This window comes from Euprymna scolopes, chromosome 7, assembly GCF_053919585.1.
Source record: "Euprymna scolopes isolate OS-2025 chromosome 7, ASM5391958v1, whole genome shotgun sequence".
Classification (NCBI taxonomy): domain Eukaryota; kingdom Metazoa; phylum Mollusca; class Cephalopoda; order Sepiida; family Sepiolidae; genus Euprymna; species Euprymna scolopes.
Genome location: NC_136488.1, coordinates 153,147,917 through 153,164,851, shown reverse-complemented (window position 1 = coordinate 153,164,851; position 16,935 = coordinate 153,147,917). Strand labels below are relative to the sequence as shown.

The following is a 16,935-nucleotide window of genomic DNA, read 5'->3' as shown; positions in this document are numbered from 1 at the left end:
GTACGTTTGAAAAAAGGTGTTATAAATAAAAAACTAGACAAAATACTGTTAGGAACTCGCTTATGTTACCGTGACATAGGCTGACATATTTTCTGTGGGTTTTTAATAGTATTTTGTCTAATTTTTTTTATTTATAACACCTTTTCCCAAACTAATCGTGTTAAAGAGTCGACCAACTGCCATTTTAATTTTTTCAATCGGTTTCAAGCTGAATAAACATGTTACATTAAATAAAACACAAAAAAATATATCCAGTTTGGTAGAAAAATAACTTATCTTGCCTTTGATAACATTTGTTATATATTTGTTTTTTGACAACTTCTGTGCACAGAAACCCAAAATGTAATAATTTTAATAGCTATAATTTGTTTGTAACATTTGCTTTTTGGGATTATTGAAATTGTTTTGGTTTTCATAAATTTTATATAGTCTGAAAAATTAAGTTCCAAGTTTGATAAAAATTCTTTTTCTATTTTCAGTCTCAAAAACCTACATTATTGACCTCCATTTTAAAGAATTTTGAAGGAAATGAGCCAGTTTTGTGTCCTGCTGTGTTAGCTCGTGTTGTGTGGTTGGTTAATAGAGAGAAACGAAAAGACGCGTGTTGTTAGTTTTAAATATAAAACATGGAGGACTTTATTTCCAGTGCGCATGCATGGTTGTTGCAAAACAAGGATTGGCATGAAACGAAATGATAACGTTGTTACAAAACTAGGATTGTAACGAAACGATAACATCGTTACATCCCCTCTTTACCAATATGAAGATTATGATATTGAGCATATTCAATATATGATAAAAGGTAAGGGCTAATTCAGGGTAGACTGCCTGAATAGCTACAGCGAAGCAGGGGATTATTCTGCCCCATGAATTGCTTGCTATACTTCTCTAGAAAATGTTCACAAGTTCATTTTTGATGGTGGTCGTACCATCCTGCTACTGCGAGTGTATTGTTGGGAGTCTTTGTGGAGACTGAGTTGTACATGCAGGTGGTTCTGCAAATGTTACATGCTTTGGCGTTTGTGGTGGTGTTGGCCTTATTGGAGCACTCCTAATATGCTGCCGGTTTCTCCGTCGCATATATCCGTTTGCAGTTTGTAGGAGATATGATCGGGGACCATCTGCTTGAGAAGCTACGGTTGCGAAGTCCCTGTTTCCGTGTGTAGGGTTTTGTGCTCTTACCCTCTGGCCGGGATATAAAGGTGGTAGGTCTTCCTTGAGCGCATGCTGGTCAAAATATTTCTTTTGCTTGTGTTGCCTTTGTTTAAAAGCATCATATATTTGATCCTGATCTTGGTGGTTTTCTATTTTTGTTGCAATTGGGGATTGGATTCGTCTACCCATGAGTAGCTGTGCGGGGCTGGGTATGGTGTTTGAGATAGGTGTGCAGCGCCAGTGCAATAATGCAATTTCGGGTGTTGTCCTAGATTGCTTGGCCTTTTTGAGGATGGTCTTGATGGTCCTTATCTGGCGCTCTATGAAACCATTTCCCTGTGGTCTTCGAGGTGAGGTGGTCTGATGGTTGAAACCCCATTCTGTGGCAAATTCGTGGTAAAGGGCGCTTGAGAAGTGCGGCCCGTTGTCACTAACCACTTCTGACGGTATGCCAAACTCTGCGAAGGTTTGTTGCGTTATTTTTATGACGACACTGCTTGGTGAGTGGGCAGGTAACTGTTTGATAACAGGGTACTTGGAGTAGTAGTCTGCTATGATCAGCCATTGATGTCCATGGAGTTCAAAAAGGTCTGTTCCAACTACGTCCCATGGCTTTGTCGGAATGTCGTGCTGCAGAAGAGGCTCTGACATTTGTGATGGCTGATGTTGACAGATGCTACATGAGCTTGTGAATTGTTCGATGTCTCTGTTTATATTTTTCCAATAGACAGTGTCTTTGGCTAGGAGTTTGGTTTTCTCCTGTCCTAAGTGAGCGGTGTGGAGTTGCTTTAGGATATCTTCTTGGAGGGTCTGAGGAATGACAATTTGTTGTCCTTTAAGGATAAGGCCGTCATCAATTGATAGCTGATCTCTTAGGCTCCAGAATTCTCTGATATCGGTAGGCAGTTGCTTGATTGTCTCAGGCCATCCCATGAAAATGGTATCTCTTAGCTGGTTAAGCAGAAGGTCAGCTGTTGTGCAGTCTCTCAGTTTTTCAATGCGGTCAGCAGAGAAACGAATGGTGTCAACTCGAACATCCAGATCGATAGGGTCCGAATTACCAGGTGATGGCAGGCGTGATAACCCATCAACCAATATGTTTTCGGATCCCTTGTTGTAGGATAATCTGAAATTATATCCCTGAAGCTGGATGAGCATTCGTTGTAGGCAAGCTGGAGCTGAGGTGAGAGGTTTGTCAATGATCATGACAAGAGGTTTGTGGTCAGTGACAATTTGGAAACCATGACCGTATAAATATGTGTGGAATCTATGTGTGCCAAACACGATTGCCAGTAGTTCCCGCTCGATACATGCGTATCATTGTTCTGTTTGTGTCAGACTCTTGCTTGCGTATAAGACAGGCATTAAATTGCCAGCTGAGTCTGGTTGTAGAAGCGCTGCTCCTATTCTATGAAGACTTGCGTCACAGTGTAAGTAGATTGGGCGCTTGGGGTCAAAGTAGTGAAGCAGGGACGTTTCAGACACTTCACTCTTCAGGTTTTTGAAAACCGTCTGGTGGTGTGGCTCCCATTGGAATTCTGACTCTTTGTGAAGTAAGTCACGTAATACAGTGGTTTTTGAGCTGAAATCCTTAATAAAGCGGGATAGGTATGTCATTACACCTAGAAACTGTTGCAGTTCTGTTTTATTGCGTGGTTCTGGCATTTCCTGTAGGTCTCGTACCTTTGCTGGGTCAGGTTTCATTCCAGAATGGGTGTATATATTTCTGAAGGAGATTTCCTGGCGTTTTATCTCGCATTTCTTGGAATTCATTGTGAGGCCCTCTTGTGTGGCGACTTCCATGAGGTGCCTTAGGTTGTTGTCATGTTCACGTTCTGTTGAGCCATATACAACAATATCATCCGCTATACCGCATGCTCCAGTGCACTTCTCAAGTATTCTGTCCATCTCGAGCTGGTAGATGTCTTGGCTCACGTTTAAACCAAATGGAAGTCGTTGGAAGCAGTACCTTCCAAATGGTGTTTGAAAAGTGGTCAGGATCTGGCTTTCCTGGTCAAGCTTTATAGACCAGTATCCTGCCTTAGCATCCAGTTTTGAGAAGTATTTTGCACCTGCAAACCAGTGATTGAGTTCTTCAACTGTTGGGATTTGATGATACGGCCGCATTAGGGCTTTGTTTAGTGCCCTTGGGTCTAAGCAGACCCTTATTGTGTTGTCGCGTTTGGTTACATATGTAAGGGAGCTTACCCAGTCAGTTGGCTCCTCAATACGACGAATGACATTCTATGACTCCATCTTGTCTAGTTCAGCCTTGATCTTCTCCCGCATGGCTATTGGCGTTCTTCTTGGTGCGTGTGGCATGGAGTGTTAGGGTTGACAGTGAGCTTGGTGGTGTGGCATGGAGTGTTAGGGTTGACAGTGAGCTTGTGTGTTTTCTTGAACTCGCCAATGCGGTCGAATCTGTCGGGGTATAAACGCATCAGATCATCTATGCTGTTGATAGGTTGTTGCTGAACGGATATGGCACAGTTCATTGTCACAACGTTGAAGGCTACAGATGTTGGTAGGCCCAGTATAGCTGGTCCTGGAGTGTTGACCACATAAAATTGAGTGTTGAGCCATGAAGAGTCCTTCTTTGCACCTGATGTTTGTGGTGCCATGGCATTTTATTTCAGTGTTGTTGTATGCTGTCAGTACGCATTTCGTTGGGTTTAGTGATCCAGGTATTGGGTTTCCGTCTTCGTTTATGGCGGAGAGGCACATACTGCGGAATATGCGTAAAGATAGTGTGTTTGCCTGTGCACCCGTGTCTACCTTCAGTTTGAGGCTGTGCGTACCTGGGTGGTCTGTCAATATAACGTTGATATTGACAAATGTTCATTTTGTGTTGTTTTTTGTTTGTGCAGTGGATGTTCACTGTTAATAGTGCTGAATGTGAGGTGCTCCATCGCCGTGTGCAGTTTTGTTGTGGCTCGGTCATCATGTTCAGCAACGCTGTCGACTTTTCGGCCTGTTCTATGTTGTCTGTGCCTTGGCTGGCTGCAGCTTTTGTGCCAGGGTTTTTCTTGTTTCCTGGGTCTGATGTTTGTTTGTTTGTTTTATTATGGATTAACGGCATATCAACCCTTTTCAGGTTATTCAATGCCAAACTCAGGATTAGAAAAAAAAAATTATGTATTCAAAGAACTTTATGACGTCGAGTATCAATCAATTCTGTATAGTTCAATAGTTTTGTTTGTTTTAATATCTAACGATCTTTTTTTTTTAAAGTTTTATATATCCTCATATATTCATTCATAAGGTTTAGTTGGGTTGATTCAGAGAATGATTTATATTTTTGTAAAGATCCTTGTTACTCTTAAAAAGGATAATATTTCCTCTAGACAGTTGTTTTCGAAAAGTTTCTTCATGCTGTTGTGTTTGAGGTATTGTTTTCTATCTTTATCTAGAGCTCTACATTCCACAAAAAGATGTTTAATGGTGCAAGTTTTCTGGCAGAATGGGCATTGTGGTTGTTGTTCTTGTTTTAGAATGAAGGAGTGTGTGAGTTTTGTATGGCCAATATGTATTCTAGTTATAACGACTTGTTCTTTTCTGGATTTGGGGGGAGTTTGTCTCCATTTTTCCAGTATGGGTTTGATTTGGTATAATTTGTTATTTGTGTTATTCCATTGTCATTGCCATTTTGCATGAATTAATTGATTAATTTTGGGTTTGAAGTCAGTATATGGTATGTTTATTGTATCTGGTTTTAAGTTTAGAGCTGATTTGGCCGCTAAGTCGGCTCTTTCATTTCCTCTTATCCCAATGTGACTTGGGATCCAACATATAAATATTTCTTTGTGTTCGGATAATGAATCAATTCTATTTGTTAGTTTGATTAGTGGGTTTTCAAGTTTTTTGTTATTCAGAGATGTCAAAACGGAAAGTGAATCTGAAAAAATTAGGAATTTCCTATGTTCATCTTTTTCTATAATGCTGAGTGCGAGGTCGATGGCACATATTTCGGCAGTAAAAATAGAGCTTTCTGTTGGAAGAGCTTTTTTAAGAGTTTTTTCATTCGACACGGCAGCACATGCCACTCTATTATGGTCTTTAGAGCCATCGGTGAAAATAGGTAGATGGTCTGGATATTTTAGGAGAATATCATAGGCTTTTTCGTGGTAGATATTAGGGTAGGATTTCGCTTTTGGGAGTTCATTCAAGTTTAAGATTACTTTTGGTTTTTTAAGTATCCAAGGTGGGGTTTTAGGTAGTATATGTTCTTGGATATTTTCTACAGTCATTTCTGATTCCTGCAGTATTGCTTTCATTCTAAGACTAAAGGGCTTTATGGCCTTTCTTTTTGCTTCAAATGCCTCTTTATATCTCGGATTGAATGTAGCTTCATATGCTGGATTATTTCGTTGTGCTTTTAATTTAGTGTAATATTGTGCACCCAGTTTTTGACTCCTTATATTTATAGGGATTTCGTTGGCCTCTGCATGGAGGCTTTCAACTGGGGATGTTCTAAAAGCACCAAGAGCTAACCTCAGTCCTCCATGGCAGATTGGATCTAAAATCTTTAGGTAGGACTTTCTGGCTGATTGGTATATAAAACTACCATAGTCGAGTTTTGATCTTTTCAAAGTCCTATATAATTTCATTAGGGTTTCTTGATCGGCTCCCCATTCTGTATGGGCTATTACCCGTAGTAGTTGCAGTCTTTTGTTGCAACTATTTCTTAGATTCTTCAGGTGGGGGATGAATGACAGTTTTTTGTCAAATATAAGGCCCAGGAATTTGTGTTCTTCTACGGTGGGGATTATTGTTCTTCCAAGCTTCAATGTAGGATCATTATGAAGTTTTCTAATGTGGCAGAAATGAACGCATTTGGTTTTTGATTGGGAAAATTTATATCCATTTTCCATTGCCCATTTGTCTAATTTATTTAAGCAGTGTTGGAGTTTGCGTTCAATGGTGCATATATACTTTGATCTGCAGAACACCAGTAGGTCATCTACATATAAAGATCCCTCAACACCAGGGTCCAAACATTTCACTATGCTGTTCATTTTAATATTGAACAGTGTCACAGATAAAATGCTACCTTGAGGTACTCCTTCCTCTTGATTTGTGGTGTCTGAGTAAGTAGTTCCAATGCGGACTCTAAACTTTCGGTCAGATAAAAATCCTTTTATAAATTGTGGGAGTCTGCCTTTTAGTTCAAATTCGTGCAAGTCTCTCATAATTCCATATTTCCACGTAGTGTCGTAGGCCTTCTCCAGATCAAAAAATACTGCTGATAGGTGCTCATTTCTAATAAAGGCTTCCCTTATGGCTGTTTCCAATCTAACCAAGTGATCTGTTGTGCTTCTCTTATTACGGAATCCACATTGTAGGTTGGAGATAGGTTGTTGGTTTCTAGGTACCAAACCAATCTATCATTTATCATTCTCTCCATTATTTTGCACAAGCAGCTAGTCAGTGAGATTGGTCTGTAGTTTTGTGGATTCAAATGGTCTTTTCCTGGTTTTGGTATTGCTATTATTGTGGTTTGCCTCCACGAGTCAGGAATTTCACCTTCTGTCCATAATTTGTTGTAAATTTTTAGTAGCAACTTCAATGATTCCAAAGGGAGTTGTCGCAGGAATTCGTAATGGATTTCATCAGGTCCTACGGCTGTGTTGTGGGATCTTTTAATAGAATCTTCTAATTCAGTTAATGTAAGTAGTTTATTATAATCTTCTAGGTTTTTTAATTTAAAGTTTAGTTTGTATTGTTCGATATTTTGTTTAATTGTTATAAATTTAAAGTTATGGTTTTGGTTAGATGAGTTTTGAGAAAAAGTTTCGGCTAGTAGGTCTGCTATATTCTTTTCATCGGTTACTCTGGTGTTGTTTTTAAGCAGGTGTTTAATTGGTGTTGATTGATGTTTACCTGAAATTTTTCTAATCATCTCCCATACTACTCTCGGTTCTGTAGAGGAATTTAGTTTATTGACATACTTTTCCCAACTCTCTTTTTTAGCTGCTTTTATTACCCTACGAGCTTTAGCTCTATTTAATTTGTATTCTATCAAATTTGAAGTTGTGGGTTGTTTCTGAAATTTCTTCAGTGCAATTTTTCGCAATTTGATGGATTCCCGACATTTATTGTCAAACCAGGGTCTGTTGTACCGATTAGATGCTGAAGTTTTAGGGATGCATTCATTTGCAATTTCTACTAGTGTTTCTGTAAAAAATTCTACAGTGTTGTTTGTCTCTGAATCATTCAACTTATGTCGACATTTTTCTTTGTATAATTGCCAGTTGGCCTTATTTAGCTTCCATCTGGGAAGTTTTTCGCTGTTGAATTCTGGAATTTCTATCACTAATGGAAAATGGTCACTGCAGCAAGTGTCATCATATACTTTCCAGGTTAAGTCCATATATAGTGATGGATCACACAAGCTAAGGTCAATGGCTGAATGGTTTCCACCAGTTGGGTTGATGTGTGTAGGTGTTCCATCGTTGAGGAAGCATATATCGTTTTCATTGATAAATTCTTCCAACGTTTTGTTCTTTTTATTGGTGTCTTTACATCCCCATAGTATGTTATGACTATTGAAATCTAATAGGGCGAAAGGTTTGGGTAATTGATCAATCAATTTTTTAATCTCGTTTTTATCTATGTCATCGTTTGGAGGTATATATAGTGAACATACTGTCATTGGTTTATGTAGTGTGGCATTAATAGCAATTGCTTGGATTTGGTTGTTATGTTTATTTTGCTATGGGGTATATCGTTTCTGATTAGAATTGTTACTCCCCCGGAGGCCCTGCCCCCAAAGTTATGAGTGAAATTAAAAATTTCATATTGCTTAATATTAATTTTGTCTCCTGGTTTCAGAAAAGTTTCTTGAAGACACACCACTGCAGGGCGCTCCTGCGCTAGTAGCAGAAGCAGTTCATTCATGTTTGTTTTTAAACCGCGACAGTTCCACTGGATTATTTTTTGTTTTTTGTTAGTCATTGGTATCAGATCTTCGGTCTTCTATGTCCATTTCTTCAAATCTGTTTTGTGTAGGGATTCTTGGTCTGGAACTTGAGCGTGATCTGTCTAGTTTTGTTTTAGTTTCTTTTTTGAGTGGAGGTTTATTTCTTTTCTCTTCATGGGCATATTTTGGTGTCTGTCCACTCTGTAAGTGGAGATGTTTCTATGGGTGTTGTATTTTGGGGTTTTATGGGTTTATTTGATTTAGTTTTAGCTTGAGAGGTTTGTTCAGTTATAGGAACTTTTTTTTCATTGTTGAATTGTTTTATAATTTTTTTAAATTCTTCCATAAGTTCCTTCATTTCATTAAGTAATTTAATAATGTCCTCGGATTTAATGTTGAGTGAATTTATTTTTGTTTGTTTATTTGGTTCGGTAGTTTGCTGTATGTTTTTTTTTGTTATTTCAGAATATTTTGCATTTTCTGATAGTTTGCGAGCTTCTTGGAAGGTAATATTTTTTGTATATTTTATTTTGTTGATTTCTTTTTCACTCTTCCATTTGTTGCATTCTTTTGAATTGGCGCTATGGCCTTTTTGACAATTGATGCATTTTGGCTCTTTTTTACAATCTGTATGAGGTTCATTATCTCCGCACCTTATACATATTGGAGGGCGGGTACACCGGTCTCGATGGTGTCCGTATCTCTGGCAATTGTAACACCTGAGTGGGTTTGGTATGTAGTGTTCAACGTTTACCATTTCATACCCTATTTTAATTTTGTTTGGAATTTGGTGAGTATTGAATGTTAAAATGTAAGTATTTGTTTTTATTATTTTGCCAAGTTTATTAATTTGGACTCTTTTAACGTCAGTGACGTTTTGTTTTTGTAGGTTAGTCTGAATTTCTTCCAAGGGGCACAGTGATAATTCAGTACTCCTGATTACGTCTTTGCTAATGTTCAGAGATTTGTGAGGGTAAATTTTAACATTTTGATTGTTAAAACGTTTCCATTTGGAAATTTCAACAGCATATTTTTGGTTTTCTACTTCGAGAAGTAATGTACCATTATTTTGTTTTTTAACCATTTTAGGTTTGATGCTAGATAGAATCTTTTCAATTTTGAATGGGGATATTTTGGTTATTGGTTCCCCTTCAGTTGCTTCTATAACTATGAAGCGGGGAACATTCTGGTTTTTTTGATGAAGCTCTGTTTCAGTGTCAGAACTACTGGCATCAGATACTTCGGTGTGGTTTCTTTTTTGAGGCTTTCTGGATTCCATTAATATATTTGGTTTGTTTCATTTTTCATGCTCCCCACCCACCTCGGAGTCCTATATGGGAAGTGTTGGGGGAGATACCCATTCGCCCCAACCCAACAGGGATACAGGAAAAGTATACTCTTGCTGGTGGATTCAAGCACCTGTGGTTCTTCAATTTCTTTCTGAAGGCCTCGTTTTCAGTAAGAATTTCAGTTTTTCAGTCGTGTTTAGTCCATTATTCAGCAAGTTGATTGGCCCTCCAGCCACCGCTTACTAAATCAGTTTATTGTATAGTGTGGGAAGTGCAAGCATATTTTCTTGTTATGTCTGTCTGATTTAGGGCTAGGCGTGACCAACCGATTGATTGGATCGGGCCTATCCAACTGCCCGTCTTAGCTTAAGTAAGGGCCAAAGAGGTGTGTTGCATCTCATGTCCTTAAAATATCCTGGACATGATCTACTCAACCACCAGGATTCCGTTCGTAAGCCTTACGGGATGCCACCCACGGTCAACAGGTGGCCCCATTGAGGGACTTATACCCTCTGCAGGGGGGCAGTCGGCATATTCTAATGCCCCACCGACAGTCAACCGGGAAGTAGGGAAGGAAAAAGAAAGGAGGGGAGGAGGGAAGGAGGGAAGGAGGGTTGTTGTTTTTGTTTTTCGTAGAACATAATTAGGTTTTACAAGAGAGAATAGAAAACAAAAACAAATCAATGTAGGTGCATTTCGTCTCAGGAAGCCAATAGACAGCCTGATCTGGTAGCACCAGTCCTGGGTCTGAGTCTCGCTGAGAAGCACAATTTGGCCCAATGGCCCATTTTCCCGCAGGAGCTGCATATGTCGTTCTTGGCAGGGCAATGCTCCTTGCCAAAACGGTGGTCCCGTCCACAATTTTTACACAAGTTGCTGGTATTTCTGTTGCCTTCCTGGCGTTCGCGACCACCGCGATTTATGGTGTCTATCTGTAACGGGCCATGTAGTTGGTGTATTTTGTTTATATACACGGCTGAAGCCTCATGTGTGTGCTAATTTCACAGCCTCTTCTATTGTGTAGCCCTTCGGCTTGTTCAACAGTTCTTTTTGTAAGTCCGGTATGGGCGTGTTGGCTATCAGTATTTCTACTAAACGTTCGTTCATTTCATGGGCTGTGAAATCGCATTTCTTCGCCTGTAAGCGACACCTGTTTAGAAATATGTCGGTCGTCTCCGTAGGTTTTTGTTGGTATCTACTGAGTTCGAGCCTACATATACGGTGGTTGGTTGCCGGTTCCAGCTGCTCCAAAAATGCGTTGAAAATTTTGTTGCCGTCTCTCCGTCTCCGTTTGACATAGACCAACTGTTGTATCTACGAATTCCTTCCTCGCCAGTTGCAAGTAGAATGATAGGCACTTTCTATTCTTTAGTTCCCTTCGCTGTGAAATAAAGTTCCAAACGTTGTTGGAATATCTTGAATGACTCTGCAATGTTAGGCGAGTCCCAGTCGAGAATGGGAACTGATATCGATATATTAGCCATAGTAGTAGTAGTGTTGTTGCGAGCTTCAACGAGCGTGTGTGTGTGTGTTTTACGAAGTTTTGGTTCGAAAAGAAAAGAGAAAAAAAAAATATAATGTCTTACTTTGTTTTATTTTATTTTTCCCTTTATCTTGCCGCTGTCACCATGTCATGCTGTGTTAGCTCGTGTTGTGTGGTTGGTTAATAGAGAGAAACGAAAAGACGCGTGTTGTTAGTTTTAAATATAAAACATGGAGGACTTTATTTCCAGTGCGCATGCGTGGTTGTTACAAAACAAGGATTGTCATGAAACAAAATGATAACGTTGTTACAAAACTAGGATTGTAACGAAACGAAACGATAACATTGTTACATTTTGAATGGCCACATATTTTATAGGGTAGTAATTCAACATCTTCCACTGAGGAAGATATCAGAGTGGGCAACTAGCATAAATGTAGAAAATGGTTTTCCTGTAATTACACTTAATCATGTCGCCAATGTTTGCAAAAAAATGGACAATTACAAGAGATTTTTCTTGTCTAAGTCTGCAGTTCATTAGTTTATGCAAAAAACCTGTGCATAAACTGTTCCACCCAGAGTCCTTTTTCTCCACCACCACCAGTAGTCCCTCTACCACCACCACCAGTAGTCCCTCTACCACCACCACCACGAGCACCCTTAAAAGTACTTCAATACAGACAGATTTTTAAAAAATGCTACAAAAAACAAAACTATTTTTTCCAGAATTCTGTTTTATATATGCAAGATGCATAATGTGGCAACAAAGAATTTGCCACATTTGGTAAATTCTCTATGTAAATTTTTAAATGAAAAATGTAAAATTTTTTCAGCAGCTACAGTGTTTAAGATGCCAGCAGAGTTAGGTTTTATTGCAGATTATATGACTGGATAAAATCCTTAATTCTGATGCGTGTACTTTGATTTTTGACGCCACCACCAAGGATGGCGAACATATTAATAATGTTATGTTGATAACGCCTGAGTCAACCCATGTCATAGCCGTCCAGAGTGTACCTGTAGCAGTGTCAGAATTTTGGTGGAATTTTTTACACCCCCAACAAAAACTGCGCATAAAATATAAAAAACTCGTAATTTCTGTTTTTAAAGTGAGTTTATTTTCTTTATGGAATATACTTCCAAAATAAACTATTAAAGTTGTTTAAAACATAATAAAAATATTTTTTATTTTTTAAAAGACTGTGTAGACAAAATGTCCGTGTATTCAATCACCGCAAGCGGATATTTTGTCAACATGGTTTTTTAACAAGAAATAATATTTTTGTTTGAAACGACTTTAATAGTTTATTTTGGAAGTATATTCCATAAAGAAAATAAACACACTTTAAAAACAGAAATTACGAGTTTTTTATATTTTATTCGCAGTTTTGTCTTAGGGGTGTCAAATTTGCAATGACGATTTTCCCAAAGATTCTGACACCGCTAGTGTACCTGGTGATTATGCAAAGGACTATGCAAATCACATCAATGACTGCATTAGTAAATTGGCTCAGGTACACTCTAAAATTTTTGGTGAACCTGCAATTAGCATAAAAAATAAAATTGAAAAAATTGGCTCGTGTTTGACAGACAGAGCAGCTGTCAATCACCGTACTGTAGAAATATTGGAATTACAATGGGAAAAGCAATTAATAGAGCTCAATTGCAACATAATCCTTTGCAATTACAAAGGAGGTATGTCTGCAATTGAAGCATTTTGAGGATGCTAGTGTTAGTGAGTTAGTCCTTAGTGGCAAGAATTGTATAGGGCATCAGATAATTATGAAAATGTCTTCTCTTAGATATAATAATACTTTAGGTTTAATTAAAGAGTTTAAGGATTTCTTAGGAGATAAATTTTCAACTAAGGTAGTTCCTAGATATAGAGGTAATAGAATCCATATAATTTTTCATTTAGCTTGTGTTTACTTTACACAGAAGAATTTTTATCATTTTTAAGCCGTTTTAGGAATACTAAACAATTGTGCAAAGATTTAGAAGCTGCCTTTGGGAATGAAGTAGCATATTTAGAGTTACAGGTTTTAGATGTTATAGGTAAGCTTCTTTCTTTTTACACATCTTTGAAAGATCAGTATACAGTCACAGATGGGATCCGGATAGTGGAAGGTGTAGTTGATCAGTCAAAGATTTTAGTTCAAGATCCCATAAAAGTGTTAGAAAGAACTTGATTTTTTGGGGAATCCAATTGACTTTGATGAGGATTTAAGTAAACTGATGAGGCATCCTCCTTCCCAATATTGTGACTTGTTTACGTTGATGATAAAAAAGTCTTTAGAAGCTATCATCGGTGTCATCCAAAGGCAGTATACAGTTAGTTTTGCTAGGGTAGATAAATTAAGAACAGATGCTCTGACCTCAGCTAGGTTACACACTATAGAAGCAGAAAGTGTCTTTTGTGAGTATAGTGGTAGGAAACAGTCGTCATCTACTTTAGATACTTTTACAATAAGCAATCTCATCAAAGCAAATAGAAATAAGGTTTTAGATGTCTTCCATGGCGAAAAAAATAGATGTAGAATTTCAGGATAAATTAATAAGTTTAGCAATTAAACAGAGCACAGAAGACCATAAAGTAAATACGCAATATAAAAAAAACATTAAATAAAACTGTTAAGAAAAGAATTTCAGATAAACATAGAAAACAATTAGAAGTAGAATTTAAAAAACTAGAAAGAAATCATCCATCTCTTCCAAATAACCTATTGATAGAGAAGTTCCCAGATCATGTAGAAATTAGGGATATTTTGTTAGGCAGTATCATAGGTAGGAGTATTTTACATATCTGGGAAGATTATAATGTAGATAAACAATTCAACGGTCTAGTAATTAGTTTTGAAAATAACAAGTATACAGTAGAATATGATAAAGAAGATGAAGTAATTGAAGAGGTGGTATTAACTAAATACAAATTTGTCGCAGACTATGCAAATAACGAATTAATTTTTATCTAATTTTTTTTTTTTTTTACATCCTTGCCATTTTTTGTTACAAAATAAATTTAGTTTTAGTTGTAGGAAAAATCTTAGTCTTAGTAAAATTTAAAGTAATTGCTTTTTCCATTGTTTAATTCTAATATATAACTGTTAATGTTAATTGTGCTTATTTTCTTGTTTTAAAATTATACTTTCATCCCGAATGTAAAATTAGTACATGAAATTTTACATTAATTTTTTGTTAAAAAAAAAAAAAAAAAAAATACTGTAAACATTTTCTCGTGGATTTTAAATCTATCCAAGAAAATAAAGATTTTCTTTTGTTGGTTCACAACAAATTATTTAAAACCTTTTATTCCAAATTCAACATGTCTGCTGGAAAAATGTATTTGTTTTTCTTGTTCAAAAAAATTATTGCAAACTTTCTATCATGTTTTATAAATCTGTCCAAGGAAATTTAGATTTTCTTATTTTATTGTTTAAAAAAAATTTAATCCAAACCTTTTATTCTGAATTCAAAATGTCTGCTGGAAAAATTTATTTTCTTGTAAAAAAAAATATTGAAAAACTTTATTCTGGAATTTAAATCTGTCTAAAGAGAATTTATATTTTCTTATTTTCTTGTTTAAATAAAATTATTTAAACTTTTATTCTGATTTCAAAATGTACGCTGGAAAATTTTTATTTATTTTCTTGTTTTAAAGACATTTGCAAACTTATCTTAATTTTTTTCCCCTGAATTTAAAATAAACTCAATTTCTTTTTTATTTCAATAAATTCAAATGGAATTTCTTTGCCTTTCTGCTTAATTTCTCACATCTTTGAAGAATTTATAAAAAATTATTTGATTAAAATCTTACATTTGAAAATAGGAAATGTCAATCCTAAAGTTTTGTTTATATTTTTGATATATACATAAACATTCGTTTATTTTATACAAAACGGAATAAAAAACTTATATTATAAAGAAGACGTGTTTTGGTTTGTTATTACATTAAATGTTTGTTTAATCATATAGGGTAAATATGAAGAATTCCACCCTTTATTCATATAGGGTCAATATGAAGAATTACTCCACCCTCGAAAATTCCTTTAAAATTACGGCCAAATTATGTTCATTGCCCACTCGCAATGTGGCCATAAAGTGGGTGCCCATTTGACGTCACATTATTATAGAAAAGTGACCCCCCACTTTGTGACCATTTGTAAAATTTCTTATCTTGGAAACTACTAGTTTCGTTTGCCGTATATATAAATGGTTATTTCCGTTTTCAGCGCCCCCGAAAACCTTTAAAAGTGGAAAATTTGGAGGAATATAATCCCATATCGAGATTACTAACGTTTCTGAATTAGTGTTTTTTTACACTTATAGGCTTCCGTAGATAACAAAGCGAGAATCTTAACATCCGGTTTCTTTAAACTTTCTTTAAAGACACGATTTACCGTGAGTGGTTGAAAAATCCTTCCATTTAAAAAATACATGGATTATAATACATAAATATGAATAAATTCTCATACAGGAAGATTAAAAGAAAGCATATCTTAGTCATGTGGAACAGGTAAGTGATGTTTTGCCAGTTAAATAAATATCGTAAGATTCAACTAGTGTTATTTGTTCGACATTCCGTGAAATGTTAAGTGAAGAAATTAGTGTTGTGCCGATGAATCGGAATCGGGAATCGGTTAAATCGGTAATTTTCGGGGAATCGGAATCGGCATCGGAATCGGAAAAATTTGTGTATAATTTCCGATTCCAAAATCGATTCTTTGAATATTTTTCAAAAGTTAATTTTCAATTGCTTGTACCGATTATAAATATTTATTTCTTTTAAACTATTAGTAAAACTAAACTCTATAGATCTACGTACTCGTTATAGAATGAAGTTCTCATAACAAAATCACGTAATTTCATTAAATAGTTTTTGTTTTACGCTCCCTTGACTAATTATCGCAGTTTTTTTAGGAAGATTCCGAATTTCCCAAATCGTTTTTACGGCATAAAATAAAAACTATTTGATGAAATTACGTGATTTTTTTTATGAGAACTTCATTCCATAACGAGTACGTAGAATATATATATATATATATATATATATATATATATATATATATATATATTACTTGTTTATTGTTATATAAACATGCTCACATCCCGCTGCTACAAACAGCCACTTGTTTCAATCAAACAACAGATATCATCAGGCAGCGACTTGACTATTCAAAAGTTCAATGAATAATGGATTTTTATTTTAGGTAGGAACTCTTTAGAAGTTGGAGTTAAAAAACTTAAAACACAGGACTTTAATTAAATAAAAAAGTAAAAAGGGAGAGGCAATTTAAATAAAGTTAAAAGATTACAATGGGGAGAGAGTGATTGAGAAGAAAAAAGGAATAGAGACAGAAATAGAGAAAGAAAATATAGAGAAAACAAAATAGAGAGAAAAAGAAGAGAGAAAATATATACATATATATATATACACATACACACACACATACACACATATACATATATATATACATATATATATATATATATATATACATACACACATATATACATACTCTATTCCTATATATATATATATACATACATATATATATACATACTTCATTTCTCCCCTCCCCCCCCCCTCCACATCATATATATATATATATATATATATATATATGATATGGAGAAGAAAAGAAAAAAGAAACAAAGGGTTATAATAAAGAGAATAAGAACTAGAAGGAAAAGGAAAGAATAATGAGATCTAGTTAAATAGAGAAAGAGAGAAAGTAAGAATTTGACAGTATATAGAAAAAGAAAAAGAAAAAGAAAAAATCTGCGTGTCAACCAATTTATGAACAATTATACAATTCAGTAATGAAGCATATTATTACAAATACAAACAGAAGATACAATCCAAGCGTCAGAAATGAACGTGTCAAAAAAGGCAGTGAATGTATTCTGCTAGCATATTTATCCTCTTACATACGTCCACGAGTAAAATCAACGCAATTCAAACATACGTCTACCATTAATTAGGCCCTTTATGCTAAATGATATAAGTTTAAAGTTTTCGCGTTTTTATTAGATAAATATATGAATAAAAGAAAAAAATAATGATAAAACAATATTAAAATTATTATTAA

General features: G+C 35.7%; 2 protein-coding genes across 3 annotated transcripts in view; one reads left to right on the top strand and one right to left on the bottom strand.

Moving 5' to 3' along the window:
• LOC145280194 (RNA exonuclease 1 homolog) overlaps positions 1–16,935 on the top strand; it is a 59,921-nt gene that overhangs the window by 28,851 nt on the left and 14,135 nt on the right. The window lies entirely within an intron of this gene.
• LOC145280369 (uncharacterized) lies at positions 2,473–3,063 on the bottom strand. The gene has a single exon (XM_080132140.1). It carries the CDS (start codon positions 3,061–3,063, stop codon positions 2,473–2,475), a length of 591 nt encoding a protein of 196 aa, XP_079988266.1.

What these genes read in the sequence shown, in the direction of transcription:
- LOC145280369 (XM_080132140.1), bottom strand. Translation starts at nt 3,063, where the DNA reads ATGGACAGAATACTTGAGAAGTGCACTGGAGCATGCGGTATAGCGGAT.